Source organism: Rhipicephalus microplus, chromosome 6 (assembly GCF_043290135.1).
Source record: "Rhipicephalus microplus isolate Deutch F79 chromosome 6, USDA_Rmic, whole genome shotgun sequence".
Taxonomy (NCBI): Eukaryota; Metazoa; Arthropoda; class Arachnida; order Ixodida; family Ixodidae; genus Rhipicephalus; species Rhipicephalus microplus.
The window spans coordinates 179,335,821-179,351,906 of record NC_134705.1 but is presented as its reverse complement, the minus strand read 5'-3'; the positions used below and the strand labels follow the sequence as shown (position 1 = coordinate 179,351,906).

General features: G+C 46.4%; 1 protein-coding gene across 5 annotated transcripts in view; it reads left to right on the top strand.

Moving 5' to 3' along the window:
* Window positions 1-966: 966 nt before the first annotated feature.
* Window positions 967-16,086, top strand: part of LOC119167075 (uncharacterized) — a 46,396-nt gene continuing 31,276 nt past the window's right edge. For 3 of the 5 annotated variants that reach the window (XR_012884364.1, XM_075867153.1, XM_075867155.1), the window contains exons 1-7: window positions 972-1,308; window positions 2,568-6,805; window positions 9,072-9,199; window positions 10,872-10,901; window positions 10,986-11,030; window positions 12,447-12,464; window positions 12,546-12,638. Coding sequence is in view for 4 of the 5 variants with exons in the window: in XM_075867153.1 (XP_075723268.1) it covers window positions 1,138-1,308; window positions 2,568-6,805; window positions 9,072-9,199; window positions 10,872-10,901; window positions 10,986-11,030; window positions 12,447-12,464; window positions 12,546-12,638 (4,723 nt within the window). In the remaining variant the exon portion in view is untranslated. Of the gene's footprint in view, window positions 1,309-2,567; window positions 6,806-9,071; window positions 9,200-10,871; window positions 10,902-10,985; window positions 11,031-12,446; window positions 12,465-12,545; window positions 12,639-16,086 lie in introns of all 5 variants that reach the window. The other 2 variants (XM_075867156.1, XM_075867154.1) reach the window with 2 other exon arrangements.

Here is a 16,086-nt window from a genome sequence, read left to right as displayed (position 1 = left end):
TCTGAAGCTGATGGATTTAAACACTTATGGAGGTAGTAGTACCAGTAATGTGTTCACCACGTCGAGTATGTAAACATCGAAAATACTGGATCAAGACTACAGCAGGAACACCTGGAACCCTTTTTGCAGGTTATGCTGGTACTGCGGTGCCTCGCGCACAGGTGGTTTTGGCTGATTCATCAAGGTCATCGTTGGCAAATTTCTGAATAGTTCGCCTGCTCGCCATGTCCCGCCGCGGTGGTCTAGTGGCTAAGGTACTCGGCTGCTGACCCGCAGGGCGCGGGTTCGAATCCTGCTGCATTTCCGATGGAGGCGGAAATGTTGTAGGCCCGTGTGCCCAGATTTGGGTGCACGTTAAAGAACCCCAGGTGGTCTAAATTTCCGGAGCCCTCCACTACGGCGTCTCTCATAATCATATAGTGGTTTTGGGACGTTAAACCCCACATATCAATCAATCAATCGCCATGGCGCGCACCTACTTTGGGGGATCTAATTAGGCGTGCTTGACTCTTCAGCATCGTAGCCCACCAGCAAATAATGTTTTCCAAGTGTGTGACGCTCAAGAGCGCGATTGCTTGGCTGAACAGCGTGACGTTCCACATCTCAAAAGTTGAAGCTGTAAAGCACTTTAGCCCTTCCTCTATCGGGAAAATGCCTCCCTAACCAACCAATTTTCTATCATAAGCCCATGCAGCCGCAGCGTGTGGGCGCGCCTACGCAGTTTGTAGCGTTGCGGCACCGGAACATGAGGTGGTGCGTGAAAACATTCTGGCAACAATTAAGTGTGGCAACGTGAAATCGAAAGTGACCCGATAAAAGATCAGATCAGTGTATAGGTGTTCCATGGTTCAGATTGACATATGTGAAACTGCGGGTAGCCTACAAACCGCCATCGAGTTGCACCCTGAACATTGGTTCCCCTATGAGCAGCGAGTCCCCGCTGTGGGTATGTGGCATGAACATTAGTGGATATTTATGTAGAAGAAGAAGGAGCTAGGTAGGTATGGTTCCCTGGCGCATCAGAGCGGTTAATAGTCTCGCTCAATGAAGAAAACCCGTGTTCAGAGACGTGTTTTGCGTTGTCACGGTCAACGTGATGAGCCGTCTCGATTCTGCATAAAGCGGTAAACTCTAGCGATGGCATCGACGGCGCCGACGCGCAAACGGCGCGACGGCGAATTGTCGTCGACCTCGTCCAGTAGCAGCAGCACTTCGGACAGCACTTCGACGACCGTGTTCGATGTGACCAAGGCCGTTTTCACGACGACGACCACCACAACGTCGGAAGAGGACGACAGCAGTCGCCAGGTAAGAAACCGTAGAGGTTCTGAAAACGTTCTAGTACTAGAAATGCAAGCTCTTTGGGGCACGAGAAAATGGGCATGGCGCGAAATGTACGGGGAAGAAGGCAACGATCGGTTCGTGTCTGGATTTCGCCCCCGTCCCGTAATGAACCACCCCCTGTTTTTTGGTTTTGGGACCGTGGCGACTTCGCCCGCTGAAGCCGAAAGTGTCCTCGCTTCTTTTTCAGCCTTCTTTTTCTCTCGCACCTCCTCCGCTTCAGACCAGCCTTCTGCATTTCCCCTCTAGCATGAGAAGTAGTTTCGGTTCGTGTTTCTGCGTCTCTAAACGCGTGTTTTTGTGTATGGTACGTGTTCTGTGGCTTAACTCGCTTGAAAGCTATGTGGTGTTGCGCTGTTAGCACGGGGACGCTGGTTCGATTTCCGTTGTAACCGCGGCGAAATGCGAACGAAACGGCCCTAGACTACGGAAGCTATGGCTTCCCGCACAAGGGATCAGGCAGAAGGACCTCCATCATCCACAGCCAGTCGCAGCCACCGTGGTCACAGTAAAAAGGCGGAGCCAAGGTGGGGATCGCGGTATTTCACTCAGAGGCGCCCGCTCTCCCGCACAGCACTATATATATATATATATATATATATATATATATATATATATATATATATATATATATATATATATATATATATATATATATATATATATATATATATATATATATATATATATATATATATATATATATATAGTGTGTGGTCTATGGTATTCCACAGTAAAAAAGTACCGTAACAATGAGATATAAACTGAATATCCACAAAGTTTGCAATAATAATAACTAATTGCTTAAAATGTAATGAACATTGTCAAAATCTTAATGTGTACATAGTGTTCGTATGTGTTTTTAGATGCTGGTGAGGCTTCCCTCCTGGTGGCACTTTCACACAGTGGTGAAAACTGGCTACACCAGATAACAAGAACAGAAATAGGACAAACATTGGTTGCACTTTGTTCCTTGTGTGTTGTCATTTTTCCCCGTTTGACTGCTAGCTCAGCAGCTTGTTCATATTCCATACATGATGAAACGTCTCTCCCCCACCTTGTAATAATTCAGGCTGCACTGCTTTCGTCAATCAGCAAAGAACCAGGTTGCTACTGGAGAAAAAGAATCTGCCGATTTCAAACAACTAGGGCTGGATAAAAGAGAATGCATATGTGATAATGATTCTACCTTTAATGAACTAGAGCAAGTACATTGCACATTGCAGGTTGTCCAGGCATCCAGCTCTGAAATTTCGGTGAATGTGCAGCAGCAGGGCCCCACTGCTTTGGGTATCGCCTCTCAGACGATTCAGGGACCAACAGGGTTTAATGTGATTTTGCCCATGGGTCAGTCTGTGCCAGTTGTGTTCACCGACCAGGGAATTTGTATTGCCGGCTACAACGCTCCCATGGCTGTGACTGAAACAGAAGACGAAGTTACCACCACCACGACCACCACAGAACTGCAGCAACAGCAGCAGGAACAAGACACTTCTGTAGCTGGCATCTTCCAGTTGCTTCCTGTCGGGTCATACTTGCCCACGTTTGTCACCATAGACCAAGTTGACGACGAAGACGAAGAGTGCGTTGAGGAGGAGAAGCCAGTGGAAGAATACGATGAAGATGGTCCAGCAGGTGCGGAAGAAGCAGAACTGCCAGCTGTTCGCGTCGTCGAGGCTGCAGTTCACAAGCAAAAGACGTTCGTCCATTTGGGGCCATTGCAGGGAGAGACGGCAGGCACTGCAGCCTGGTCACAACCAGCACCGCCGCTAACCTTGCCCCCGACTTTAATGATGCCACCACCAATGTCGCCGCCCATGCCACAACCAATGTATGCTGGCATGCAGGCAGGCCAGGGCTACATGCCACAGCAGTATGGCATAGTTCCACCGTATGGGTGGCAAGCGCAGATGATGCAGAGTCAAGATCAAGCTCAAATTTATGGGCAAGCATTTGGCATGCCACTGCAACAACCACAATGGCCCCCGTATCAGCCGTTCTGGCCGGGAATGCAGTGGCAAACGGGACAGTCTCAGTGGATGCAGGGTTCATACATGCCAGAAGGCTCCCAAATGATGCAGCAGCAGCAATGGAATCAACAGCATCCCCAACAGGAGCTTATGACAGAAGAGTTTCAGCAAGATATTGTGGTGTCGCGCAGAAAAGGTCAAGCACCATCACGTTTGTCAAGGAAGATTCGCAGCGTGTCGTTACCTTGTCGATTATCCCTGGAGGATTTTGCTTCACAAACGACATCGCTGACAGATGTTGAGGTGCGATCGCGTGTTAGCCCTGAACGTTGCACAGTCCACAGAGTGCCGTCCACCCAGACTTCACAGATGCTACCATCCAGATGTGTAAGTGTAAAGTCAAGGACGCATGTGGAAAGTGCTGGCAAGTCCCTCGTACGAGAGGGTGGAATTCAGATCACCAAGGGGGTACGTGTGTCGTCTGAACAGCATAGTACGGAAGGTGCACCAGTTGCTCAGGCAACATTGGGAACAGAGACTTATCCAACAGTTCAAGAGCTCTGGTGTAAGGAGGCACAGCTTGGCCATGATGCAGCCCACATGCATGCTGGCACTGCCTGCGGGACGTACGAAACACAAACTGAGCATGCAATAATGGGGCCAGCTGAAGTTAAATTTAGCCAGCAAAGTTCAGAGCCACACTACAGGCATTCCAGCCCTCTAACTGCCAGAGTTTGCAGTTATACACACATTGTCGCACGTCAGTATCGTATTGGTCCAGAGCCTCCAGATGTCCCAGAGGCTACAGTAAATGTAGAAATTAAGAAAGAAGCCATCGAAGTGAATAGTAAGACATGTGGAGTGCAGGCAATTCAAAAACGTGAGGAACCAGCTTGTGCAGGGTCTGGAACACATTTTGTTCTAGAACGTGCAGGAGCACTGCAGCCTATTGTTAGCGTACACGTAGTTCGGCCGCCAACTGTGCCACCGCAGATAGCAGTGGAGGTGCAAGCCGGTGGAGGATCATATGAGCCAGATCACTTGGCTTCTCGTATGCACACTGTGCAACAACAGGAAGAACCACCTTCTGTGGCACTTGGTGTACAGGCAATGGAGTACCAAGACACTTTTGCGGCGACTGCTTTCAATACACTGGCTTCAGATCCCCATGTAGCATTGACAATGCAGACTACAGGTGTTTCCTCACAAGATATGCTAACAGGGCAAACCCTCCAAGCACAATGTGTGTCTCAGGGAGCTAAAGTGTCCCCCGTAATTGGTGCTTATAAAGCAGTTCTTACAGATGGAACAACACAGACTTCAGCGAGCTCGCTGCGGATTTGTATGACTGAAGTGCCGTACCTACGCACAGAAAGTCAGGCAGTCCAAACATTTTCTCTTGAATCTGTGGCTCCAATGTCTAGTAGTGTCGCTCAGAAAATTTCAGTTGGGCAACAGTGTGAAGGAAGTCGGACTGAAATGCTCATGCACTCGACTACTGTTTCTCCGGTAAATGACCTGAATCCTCTGCAGCAACATGGTTTCAGCATGCTGCATGGGGATGTTTTTCGGGCTCCTCAGTTGCCTGTAGCACTGGCCGAAAAACCACACTGTAATATTGAGGTGCAGTGTGACTATCAGCCCTTTGTCCAGACTACAGCAAACATCACTGCTGTGAAGGTAGAACAAAAGTATGAGAATGTTGATGGGCATCAAGAAGCCTTTGTTCAGTGCAATCATCAGCCTCTTGATGGAGCAACTACGCATGTGATGCCTGCAAGGCCCTCTCGTGACGCTGAAGTGCAATTTGGGCATGATCCTGTTGAAGACTTTGCAAAGGACATCCAGCCTTCTTTGCAGCCAATGCGTGACTTTGGAGCACAATGTGTGTATGAACCTGAGAGAGTTGTCATGAGATCTGCTTTCAGAGTCCAAAGCAGTACTATGTATGATTTGGAGCAGCAAGAGAGAAAGGTGGGGGCAGCCACAAGTGGAACTATGCCTGATTTTGCGCAGCAACACGATTATGGAACAGTGGGCTGGCCTGAAGGAGACGTTTACATGCCTCAGGAAAAGCCAATGCAGGATGCTGAACAGCAGCATGGTTATAAACCGAAAAACTGGGGCATGAAAATGACCTATGGGGCTGGAAGCATGCCAATGCAAGACTTTGGAATGCAGCACGACATTTCTGTTGCAATGTCTCCACCACCTGCAGCAGCAAACAGCTTGTATGAAATGGTAGACATGGCTGTCGGTGACAGTAAGCCACGCGACTTTGCAGATCACAGATTTCCTTGGAGACCGATGTCCCGCATCCAGTCGGGGCCGTCACTGAGCAGCTGCTCATCGTCCGTTTTTATGTTTGGCAATTCAGAGGTCCCTCACGTCGTGAGTGCTGGCACACAAGTCGGTGAAATCAGCCGTCACCGTGTGTCACCAGCGTTTGCCTTCTCGACTCCAAGATTAGAGACAGCCTTACGCCCGTGTGTTGCAGTCTGCTCACGGAACACTGTGAACCATCCCTGCACTTTGAACATAAGCAGCCATCCAGGACGTCTGTCCCAAGCAGCTGGGACAAGGGACGCAATATTTCAGACACAGGAGCCGGTTGCTGTGAGGGCTCCTCACCGCAACCAAGACTTTGTAGACCAGGACCTCTTAAGTGTGAGGTCTCGGTCACTCTCTAGGGAACCCGCCTCGAGAACACCACTCAGAGAGGTGGCCATCCAGACATTTGCGGGCCCACAGGTGCCGCGTACGGTGTCACCTTCCTCGTCACCTTCGTACGGTCTTGGTCTATTCGGAATGTCCCCAATGAGCTCCTCGCGATGCACTTCACCTGGTCAAGACACGGCGCAACAGACCGACAGATATGCCGACGTTCGTAGAAGTCCGCTTGGAGGGCCTTTTTCTCACGACGAGTTCACTGGGCAAGTTGTCGAGCCAACCAGAAGTCTTGGACACGACATAATGATCCAGGCAAGCCCTGTGGCACCGGTTGCCAGTAGTGCCTGGGGTCCCTCGATATCTCGGCCCACCAGTGCGGCGCCTGTGACTGAAGTTTACCCGTGCGGCCACTTGCCGGAAGTTTTGCAGACGAGGGACGTCCCTCCGAGCCCTCTCCCACTATCGCCACCTCCTCGTTCACCAGCTCTGTGTCCTTGTTTGGCAAGCCATGGTTGGGCCCCTGTTGTAGTGGAGCACAAGGTTGGCATCGGTGGAAAATTAGCACAGCTTCTGATGCTGAGGAAGCAGCAGGGTTTGATACCTGAGCACCCCGACATGGAAGACAAGGGCACCTCCGAGGGGCCCTACGTGGGACCTGATGGTGAGCAGGACTACGGACACCGAGGTTTCTCGCATGCGGAACATTATTCGGGGGAAGGCGACCACACGGAAACCTGTGCGGTTCTCGGGTCTGCCAGCTTTGTGGCAGATGGTTCAACTGTCCCAGGCACAGGCAGAAGGTCTTCTATTGAAACAACTAGCAAGTGAGTTTCCGGTGTTTCATAGAGAAATGAGCTGCTATGTTGAGTCTTAGTGTGGTGGTGCAGCTATTTAAAAATGCCAAACAAGCGCCTCCCCTGCTATTGAGAAGGATAGTCTGACCAGATTTGGAAGGGGGATGCTTGCTTGGTCCCCGGCCGGTCATTGGCGTTTAAGATCTCCTAGAAAAAGGAAGGGGGTGCTTGCTCAGGCTGGGGGCACTTGCTTGGCGTTTTACGGTAAACTACTGATGTTTAAACATATACACTAGTAAAACAAAGGCGGTACTATTCCGACCTAAAAATAAGCCCGTTAATGAAAACATACATCTCAAGTAAGGTGATACTTATATTGAGCTAGTAAATAGTATAAAAATTCTTGGAGTTACATTTTCGAGCAATATGCTTTGGTGCGAACACATTGACAGTGTGCTGGGTCAGTTATCTCGCATAGTGGGTATCGTATACAGTGGTAAAACTGTTCTACCATACAAGGTAAAACTCTACTTTATAAATCACTTTTCTATTCACATCTTACCTATTGTTTCTCAATATGTGTTGTGTTCTGGGTTGCATAGGTGGCATAGATATTTTACACTGTGCACAGATTCAATATGCGCGATATACACATTTAGTTTTTAAGATTTCTTTGCGGTTGCTGTATTATAGTTGCTATTTTTATTTTTGGAATTTGGACTTGATTTTTATATCTTTATTTATTTTTATTTATTTACCTGTTTGGTGCTGTTGTTGTTTACTTCCCATTGCTGACTGTTTGCCACTACTGCCGTGCTAAAAGGTGGCTGTGGGCCTTTGTCAAGCTGCCTCTTTTGGAAAGCAGCTTTTACCTGCAGCTGTCCTTCATCAAACAATTGATGAAAAATAAACATTATTATTATTATTATTATTCTTATGAATTAACATCTCTAGTGAAGTTAAAGCTTTTGTGCTCCTAGCAAGAACTTGTGCATATGAACAGTGCCAGCGTTAGAAGTAATCCAAAGATGAAATAAACGGGGAACTGTCATGCTGGGCAGTAAATGCTTTATATTACATTAAACATGCTCACAATATGTGTGACATTGAATGGTTCATTTTTCCATATTTGAGCATTGTTTTCGCACATTGTAGGTCTTGCACGAAAGGTCTTTTATGGCATACTTGTTGGTCGATTAACTTTTTTTGTGGTAGATTAGGGTAGTGCAATGTAGTTTCGGTCAAGTAGTTGTTCCAAGCAGCATGCCAAGACTGCTGACCTCCATCCTGTTTCACAAGAGCGCCACAACGTTGCAATTTGCTTTGTATACTACACACAGAATTTTTTACAAAATTGCCTATAGCAGATCACACTATGTAGCGAATAACCTGTATTGCTTGGAAAGGAAAATCTTTCTCACGTGGTCAATCAAAATGTATAATCTAATTGCCATTTTCACAAATTAAATGTATGAATGTAGTATTTTATATGTAATGACTTGAAGGGGCCCTGCAACACTTTTTGAGCATGGTCAGAAAACGCTGCTGAATTGGTAGTAAAGGCTCCCGACAACACGCGAGCCAAATATTATAGCACAGCATGCTGTCTAGAATTCACAATAAATTATCAAAGTTGGCTAAAGATTGCTTTCTTTTCTCTCAACCAATGACGTAAGACGCTCAAAAACTACTCTGCGAGGCCCATCTATCAGCCATTGGCTGATTTGAACATAATGCACTTGGTCGTTACAGAGATCGTGTGGAAAGCCGCGACTTGTCCAGGCGGTCACGTGCGATCATTCTGAAAAAGTTGCACGTTCGAAAAAAAAAAGGTGCTGAAGGCGCACCTGACGTATTTTCTTTGTGCCTGCCATCTCTCCCTGCTTAGCTTCCAGCACTTTCGTCGGGACGAGAGAAGAGAGAATGCAATTGCAGCATGCGACAAAGCTTTGTAACTCCACTCACACTGAACCGAACCTTAAATTTTGTACGGCGTTGAATTTGTGAGGCAATAAGCTCCTCCAGTGGATTCATTCCATGGTTACTTGAAAAAGTGTGTCAGGGCCCTTTTAAGAGCATATAATTGCAGCTTACTAGAAATCATAGCTGTTGAGTTTACGAGGTGCGTTCATTTGAGACATATTCTCAGCTCCTACTTCGAGATATTCAATTTCGAAGCCTGCGTTGGCATTTGAGTTATTTTGTCGACTAGTAAACTGTACGTCTCAACTTACTATGCAATTACTGTCAACCTTTTTCAAAATTGCCATTTCATTAGTTACTCTAAACGTCGCAGTGTGACGAGATCTACTAAAGTGGTTGCCATGCTACCCGAGGTTTCCGTGGCCTGTTTCCTTCTGGCCTTACTTTTGGCGCTGGTCGCATCGGCTGCTCTTCTTTCTTGGACAACACGTCGACATGCGCGTGAGTTTAAGGGCTTTGTTTCGATGTCGTTCGCTTTGGTGTTGGTTGGCTGAGAAGATTACCCTAATGTACTGTTCTGTGGGTCTTCATCTTTATCACAAATTTTTTTCTTACTATGCAGTAGTAATAAAAACTAACAGCCAACGATGCCAACTAATGTACAGGGTATGCTATGTAATTATGTGTAGTAATTGTGATGTAAATGGGAAGAGAGGGAAGTGGGCTTGAAGGTTACTTGCTACTGGCAGGCTCCAAACCTGCGACATTCGAATAACACGTCAGGTGATCTACCAACTGAGCGTCAGCACTCATCCTCCCTTTTACTTTATGAGGTATATATGTGTTCTTACCATGTTCTTCTTCGAAGAAGCTTCAGATAGAATTTAAGCACAACAGAGCTTTCAATCCATATCCCATAGAATGTACGTCACTGTACATTTGTGGTTGTTAAAACTTGGAATAACTGATGTATGACCAGTCGCTGTTGATACTATCACTCCATACAATTATGTGATTGCTGGTTCTACTATTTCATCATAGATCACAACAACGTTGCCAGCAAAAGGTAATGAAATATGTTTTCAGTTACCTGAAGCAATGAAGTGACCCTTCCGTGGCCAAAATTACAGCTTTCGACTGCATAACTTGCTTTAATTGCAGGTACTATGAATGGGTGGTGTTGGTATTTTGCCATTAGTGAAAAAGTAATGATTAAAATGATACAGGCAGTATATTTCATTGGACGTAAAATATGAAAAATGAGAGTATAAAATTGGGTCTGTTTAGATGCGAGACAAGGTACATTGTAAAAAGGTTGTGAACATTAGTTTGAAAAAAGCAGCAAAAAGCTGTAGGCTTTTCGTGATAAGCATAACCTAATCAACACATTGGCCTTTTCTTTCATCATTCGAGTGCCATCAGGAAGAAATATATTTAGCCAATAAAATAACGAACACAGGCAACTAAGACGGAGACGGGAAAGTGGTAAAAGCAATAGGTAAAGATTCTACAAATGCGATGTATATTTCCTGTGTTTGGGGGGGGGGGGGGGGAGGGGCTCTTTGCCCATATTGTCTTGAGATAGGACCCAATCATAGTAACTAGCCACTTTCCTGTCTTCCTCGTTTCCGGTGATCGTTATTTTATTGGCTGGATATATTTTTTTCTGATGTAATGCACCAACTAGCCCAACAATGAGTGTCATTTGAAGTGTCATCATTTGTTGTTAGGTGAGATTATGTACGTTTTAGTTATGCTAATTGATTAATGTTATCATTTTTGCATGAAACCTAACTGCACTGAATTTTTAGTTACTTAAGTAAAAAAAAAAAGATATGCTACAGTTAGAAGTCACCCAAAAAGCCAGTTACGTAGTCATAATGCACCTACTATTCAAGACTGCAGCGGAGGCTTGAGCTCGTGAACTGCGGCTGGTTTGTTGCCTTATCAGCGACCAGCTCTACGCTCAATAAATCTTCTTTATAATCTATTGTAAATTAGCATGTTGAAGTCAACAATTCTTTTTAATTTATCACTTGACTTTCACTTCTACAAAAAAAGAAAAAAAGTTTGTCCACTCTTATATAGCTTGAAACTACACTAGCAATTGGAATATGTATGCACTTGAAATATTTGCTCACCTTATAAATGCTCTTCTTTTTTTTTTTTTTAGGTCTTTCTCTTGCAGCAGAAGGCACCAAAAGTAAGTCTTCATAAAACATGTAAAATGATCTTGGAAGCTATGTCATCCTGATGATGTGCCACATTGGCTTTTTTTTTTTTTCAGAGGCCGTTCATCCCAGTAACGTTACATACATCATACCACCATTCAGTAAGTTTGCTGCAAGTCACTCTTTCATGTTGCTCAGGTTTTTGTCTGCTCATATAGCTCCCCATCTATCTAATCAATCAATCAACCAACCAATCAATCCAATCCTCCTTGCTTACTCATTTGAGATGCAGTCAAGCTCGTCTTGCAAGGCTTGTTATGCATGTACTATTTGGATGTTCATCCTTCAAATTAAGCATTTTGTGACCCTGGCGCTCTACCTGACCTTTCGTTTAACCCGGACAATTGTGTTGCTACACGTCATTATGAGAAAACAATTAAAACTTACAGCATTGTTAATGTTTTTATGTCATTATGTGACATTATTTATCTTAATCAAGTCGTGCTTTACAGTAGCACAACTTCTTTGTTTTGTTTTTTTTCATCATAATTGACAAACCTGTTCACGTTTCCTCTGCCGCCTTGTGCTACCTCCGATAAGGCGACGTTTTTTGCAGCAAATACTGTTCAGCCCCAAAATATTGCTCAAGCCTAAAATGAGAACTTCTTATCATGGTGCCTTGTGAAAGTACCACACGTTCTCACATGCCAAATATGTTTTTATGGTGTATGGCACGCTGTAAAAATAGTCCATAAGTGCACAGCTGTAAAGCATATTGGTGTGCTGTTTTATTGGTCATGATGGTATGCGGTAGTTCACATGAAAACGGGGACGGCGCGTAGTGCAGAAAAACGTGCTGCTTGTGTTGGCCTCTTCTCCAAACGTCTCGTTTCGATGTGTGCTGCCACTCCTGGTCAAGGCAAGTGTAAGTACATTGCTGCATTTTAGAAAAACTGCAACGCACCTCTGCCGCTGTGCGTTTGAATGGGTGATTTCGTCAAGGACACTGCGGAATTCCGAAGGAGGACAGAACGAGGAGGAAAACAATACAACAGCTTCTATGCACTGTCATGAACACAGAAGTGTGCCACTTCTAGATAAGACCAGCATTCTTTGTGAAAACAAGTCAGTTTCACCGAGAAATGTTAGAAGTGTACAACATTAACAAGTTGGGAGAGGAATGCGTCATCCAAGCTTTCGTATCTCTTCTCGATGAAGAGCTTGTCCATCTTGATAGCTCGTAACATGTAAGCACACGTAGAAGAAATGGTTTTTTTATGATAATGTCAGTGTTCACAACATGTGATCACAAATGCGCATGAGCAGTTGCAAGTCAATCCCATGCGTATGCATTGCTTTTCCTAATGAACTTTAACTTTTTGATCAGTGCTTGTTTTGTATTTTTTTAATATTAGTTTTGTCCTCGTTAAAAATTTTGTGCCGTTCTTGACAAACTGGCTGATCACCAACGCGCCCAAGCGTGCGTGTGTGCCTCTGAATAAGGCAATAGCTCTTGTGATTAATTTTGCTGTGTCAGTGAATTTCATGGTACTGATTGTCTTTCTCTTTTGCGGCAGGCGTTCTTCCACATGATCGTAAGCTGACCTTCTTCTTGAATGTTTGGTAAATCTCTTCTTGCTGGCAGACACAAACTGTTTCTCTTGCGGACTGCTCAGGTCATCTGCAAACCATCGACCCAAGCCTGAACGGGAAGACCGTCACGCTAGGTCCCCACACTTGGACTGTTACCCCCTCACATGGTACTGGTTGTAAGTTCAATTGAATTCACTTCATTGAGACATTTATTTCAGCACGGTGCACGACTACGTGGACGCAAAAGAAAAAGGGGGGGACAAACCGCAGCACTGTTATTTCCGTTCACCTGCTTTTCACCACTAGCCTAGGAGAACACGTGCTGATATTTTGATGTTAAGGGGAGACGCTCCTCGAAAGCACTTTTTTTTTGTTATTCAACTTAGAGCTTCAGAAATTGGACCACTGATGCAGTTTTTCCTCCTGATTCCAAATCTGTAATCAGTTTTTACATAAGTGCAATAGTTTGGGAGTTGTGTTTCAAGTAATGGTGAAACTTGATAAGTTTTCTGGGAACTTTCGCGCATACTAAATGTTCATGCAGAGAGTTGTTCAATGGCTCCTTTTGCTCCCTATTAGCCATAGAGTGCCGATATCTAGCTAGAAATTGTGCTCCAACTTTGAAACTATGAAAAAAACATCTGTGTAGCAAACTACCCTTTTTTTTCCACTCGACCACCATTAAATTTATTAATAGATATTTACAGCTGATAGGTTGTGCTGATTCAAGTAGATATCGGCACCCTACGCACTCTCCTCAATGTGTGTGCCAAATTTCGTCGTCGTATGACCATTCTAAGTGCCCGAAACACTTCCCGCAAAAAATGCAAATTGGCCAAAATTGCGAAATGAGAAAAACGCGTTTGAAAGTTTGAAAGTCTGTATTTACAAAAATGAAAAACGCAGTAGCACGAAACTTGTGCTGAACACATACACACATGTCCAGAGGGAATATCAGTTGTCTAAAACTCTCCAGCACCGTAGGTTTTCCCTTCCCGGCTGGTGCGGCAGGACTCTTCCACCCGGGCCCTCTTGGCTGCACTGCGACGGTGTGCCCTCGCCTCAGCGGTCTGACGCACATTCATCTTGTGCATGCGCATGCTGTCTCGGCGGTCGCTGAGGGTAACCAGGGCCTCCGAAGGAAGCACCCCAAGCTCTTCCAGCACCTTTTCAAAGCTCGCGTGGCCCCGGTTGAACCACAGGACTGCAATGGCTGTGGCTGTTTCCACAGCAGTCCGGGAAGCAAACCGGGTCTTTGGACACAGCAGCCATATTTTGCTGTTCAGGGACTCGGCCGCGTTCTGTGTCTTGCCGTGGAGGCACCGGGCAAGCAGCTTCGCATCTGTGAGACGCTTGTAGATTGGGAGGACTGCCAAACCCTGGGCCTTGGTCAGGAGGGGGGTGTGGCACGGTGCAGGCTGGCCCTGCGCCTCAGCACGTCGGTGCTTGCACCACGAGTCTGGGCCTGCAGGACAGAACTTGTGACTTCCAGCACCGTCTGTTGAGCACGAGTGCAAACATGAGGCCCATATGGCAGTGTACATCTTGTGGACATTTCCCCGATTGTTCACAATGGCCACCTGAAAGTAAGTTTGAAGCTTCTGGATGGTGGTCTCCTTCAGCTTCTCCCCTCGTGGAAGTGGCGTTGGCAGCTTCCGCAGGCCGGTGCCCAGACGTTTCGCCACGTGGTTGGTGCACTCCTCTTTTTCAATTGGAGTGTCAGGGTACACGTTGGCATCACAGACCCCGTTGTAGGCCTTGCTGTCTCCATCGCTTAGGAAGATGGTGAACCGCAGGGGTGTCTCATAGTCCACAGTCCTCTGCCAAATGCGCACTGCAGCTTCGGCCTCCATGGCATGCGAAGAACAGTCGCAATTCTTCTCACAAACGGGATGATGAAACGCCTGCCATGTTTCTTCATCGCCTCCCATGTCGTTATGCAAACTGCACGCCAGGCAGAAGTTGGAAAGCACTTCATAGTCCAGGCACAAACCAGTGTCCAAGGACACTACAGTTCCCACACCATTGTGGCTTTTGTGGCCTCTTTTTTGCCATGTGCCGTCAAACATGACTGGCACGTCACTGTTACCAGCCACCTCTTTGGTGACGCTGCGTGCCCTTTGCATGTTTTCACAGACAGCCTTCACTGCCGCACTGTGAATCTTTTTGCCGATAGCATGGAAGGTCTTATGGTGCATAGGGTTTGGCAATCCAACTACTGCACAAAATCGTGAAAGTTGCTCATGCCCGATACCGACGGCACGCGCTGCAAGCACCACTTTCAGGTTCACGGCAAAGGCGTCACGCGAACTCCCGCTGTCGTAGCTTCTGCTTGCACCGCGGCCGCCATCTGACGCGACCCGCTTCGACGAGTACGCGGACGAAAGGATGCTCTCCGAGCACTCCGCATTCTCGCAGTGTAGCTCCAGAAACGCCGAAAGGCCTTTCCGCTTTTTATTCGGTGCCCGAACTGCGAGTTTACTCTCGTGACAAACGGGGCATGCCGCGCCTGCGACGACGGCCGTCAATGCACCCAACTCGCACAGCACTACGCTTTCGGCACGATCGGCATTCGGCCTGACGTCGTTTTCGAATAACGCGATCTTTTTCTGCGATGCACTCACAAAATTCACTGCAGCGTTGATCTCGTCGTCGCAGTTGCCATGGTCGACGTTGCCGTGGTCGATGTTAGGCCTACCGGCCGCTGGCCCGTCGCGGACATTTTCGTTGGCGGTGGCTTTCTTGTACGTCCTCCGCCGCTTCCCTCTGAACTTGTTCTTACTTCTGTATTTCCGATGGTCGGCAACGGCCTTTTTCGGGCTTGCCATCGCACGAAAACAGCGAAAAATAACTCCGGAAAACAGTGAAGCGAACTACGGCAAGAAAACACGGGTGCTGTCAGCCAATGGCGGCCCTGCGTTAGTGGCGCGCGGTTTGAAACGGCGGGAAAAGACTGTTTTTGTTGCTTTTTTTTTAGATTTTTCGTGAACGTACGAGACTTCAAGAACCGGGATCGTGGAGAGTAAGGACAACTCTACACGAGCCAGCGGCCGCAATATGGCGGACAGCTCTCTTCGCGGCCCCGCGAGCACGCGAACAGCAGCCCGTTTTGTGTAAATTTCGTGATGCCGCGCGTCACTGCCGCTCACTCAGACGCGTTTTTCACTGACTTCTGATGCTTATTTCGCTGTGATATTTTCAGATGTCAAAATATAATGTATAAAGATGATAAAGCAACAAAAAACAGAAAAGGTGAAATTTGGAAAAAAAACGCGACTTTTCGACCCGCGTCTCCCCTTAAGGGCTTTATATAGCGTTCATTCATTATTTTCATTTTTTTAAAGACCTCCAAAGAACTGTCATGTGCATGGTGTGAATTAGTATGCAATATTGTACCATTGCGACATTGATTCATTGTGGAGCATAAGCATTATTCATGGTAGTGAGTGTACCTGCCTTTCAGAGCTAGCTTAGGAAAACCCATGCTGACACTTTGATGCTAATAGCTTTGCATAGCTTACATTCATTCATTCATTTATTCATTCATTCCGTTAACACTTTTTCTCCAGTTAAGGAGTATAGTATTCATGAGATTTTGTGCAAGAGTGACCAATGATGAGTAAC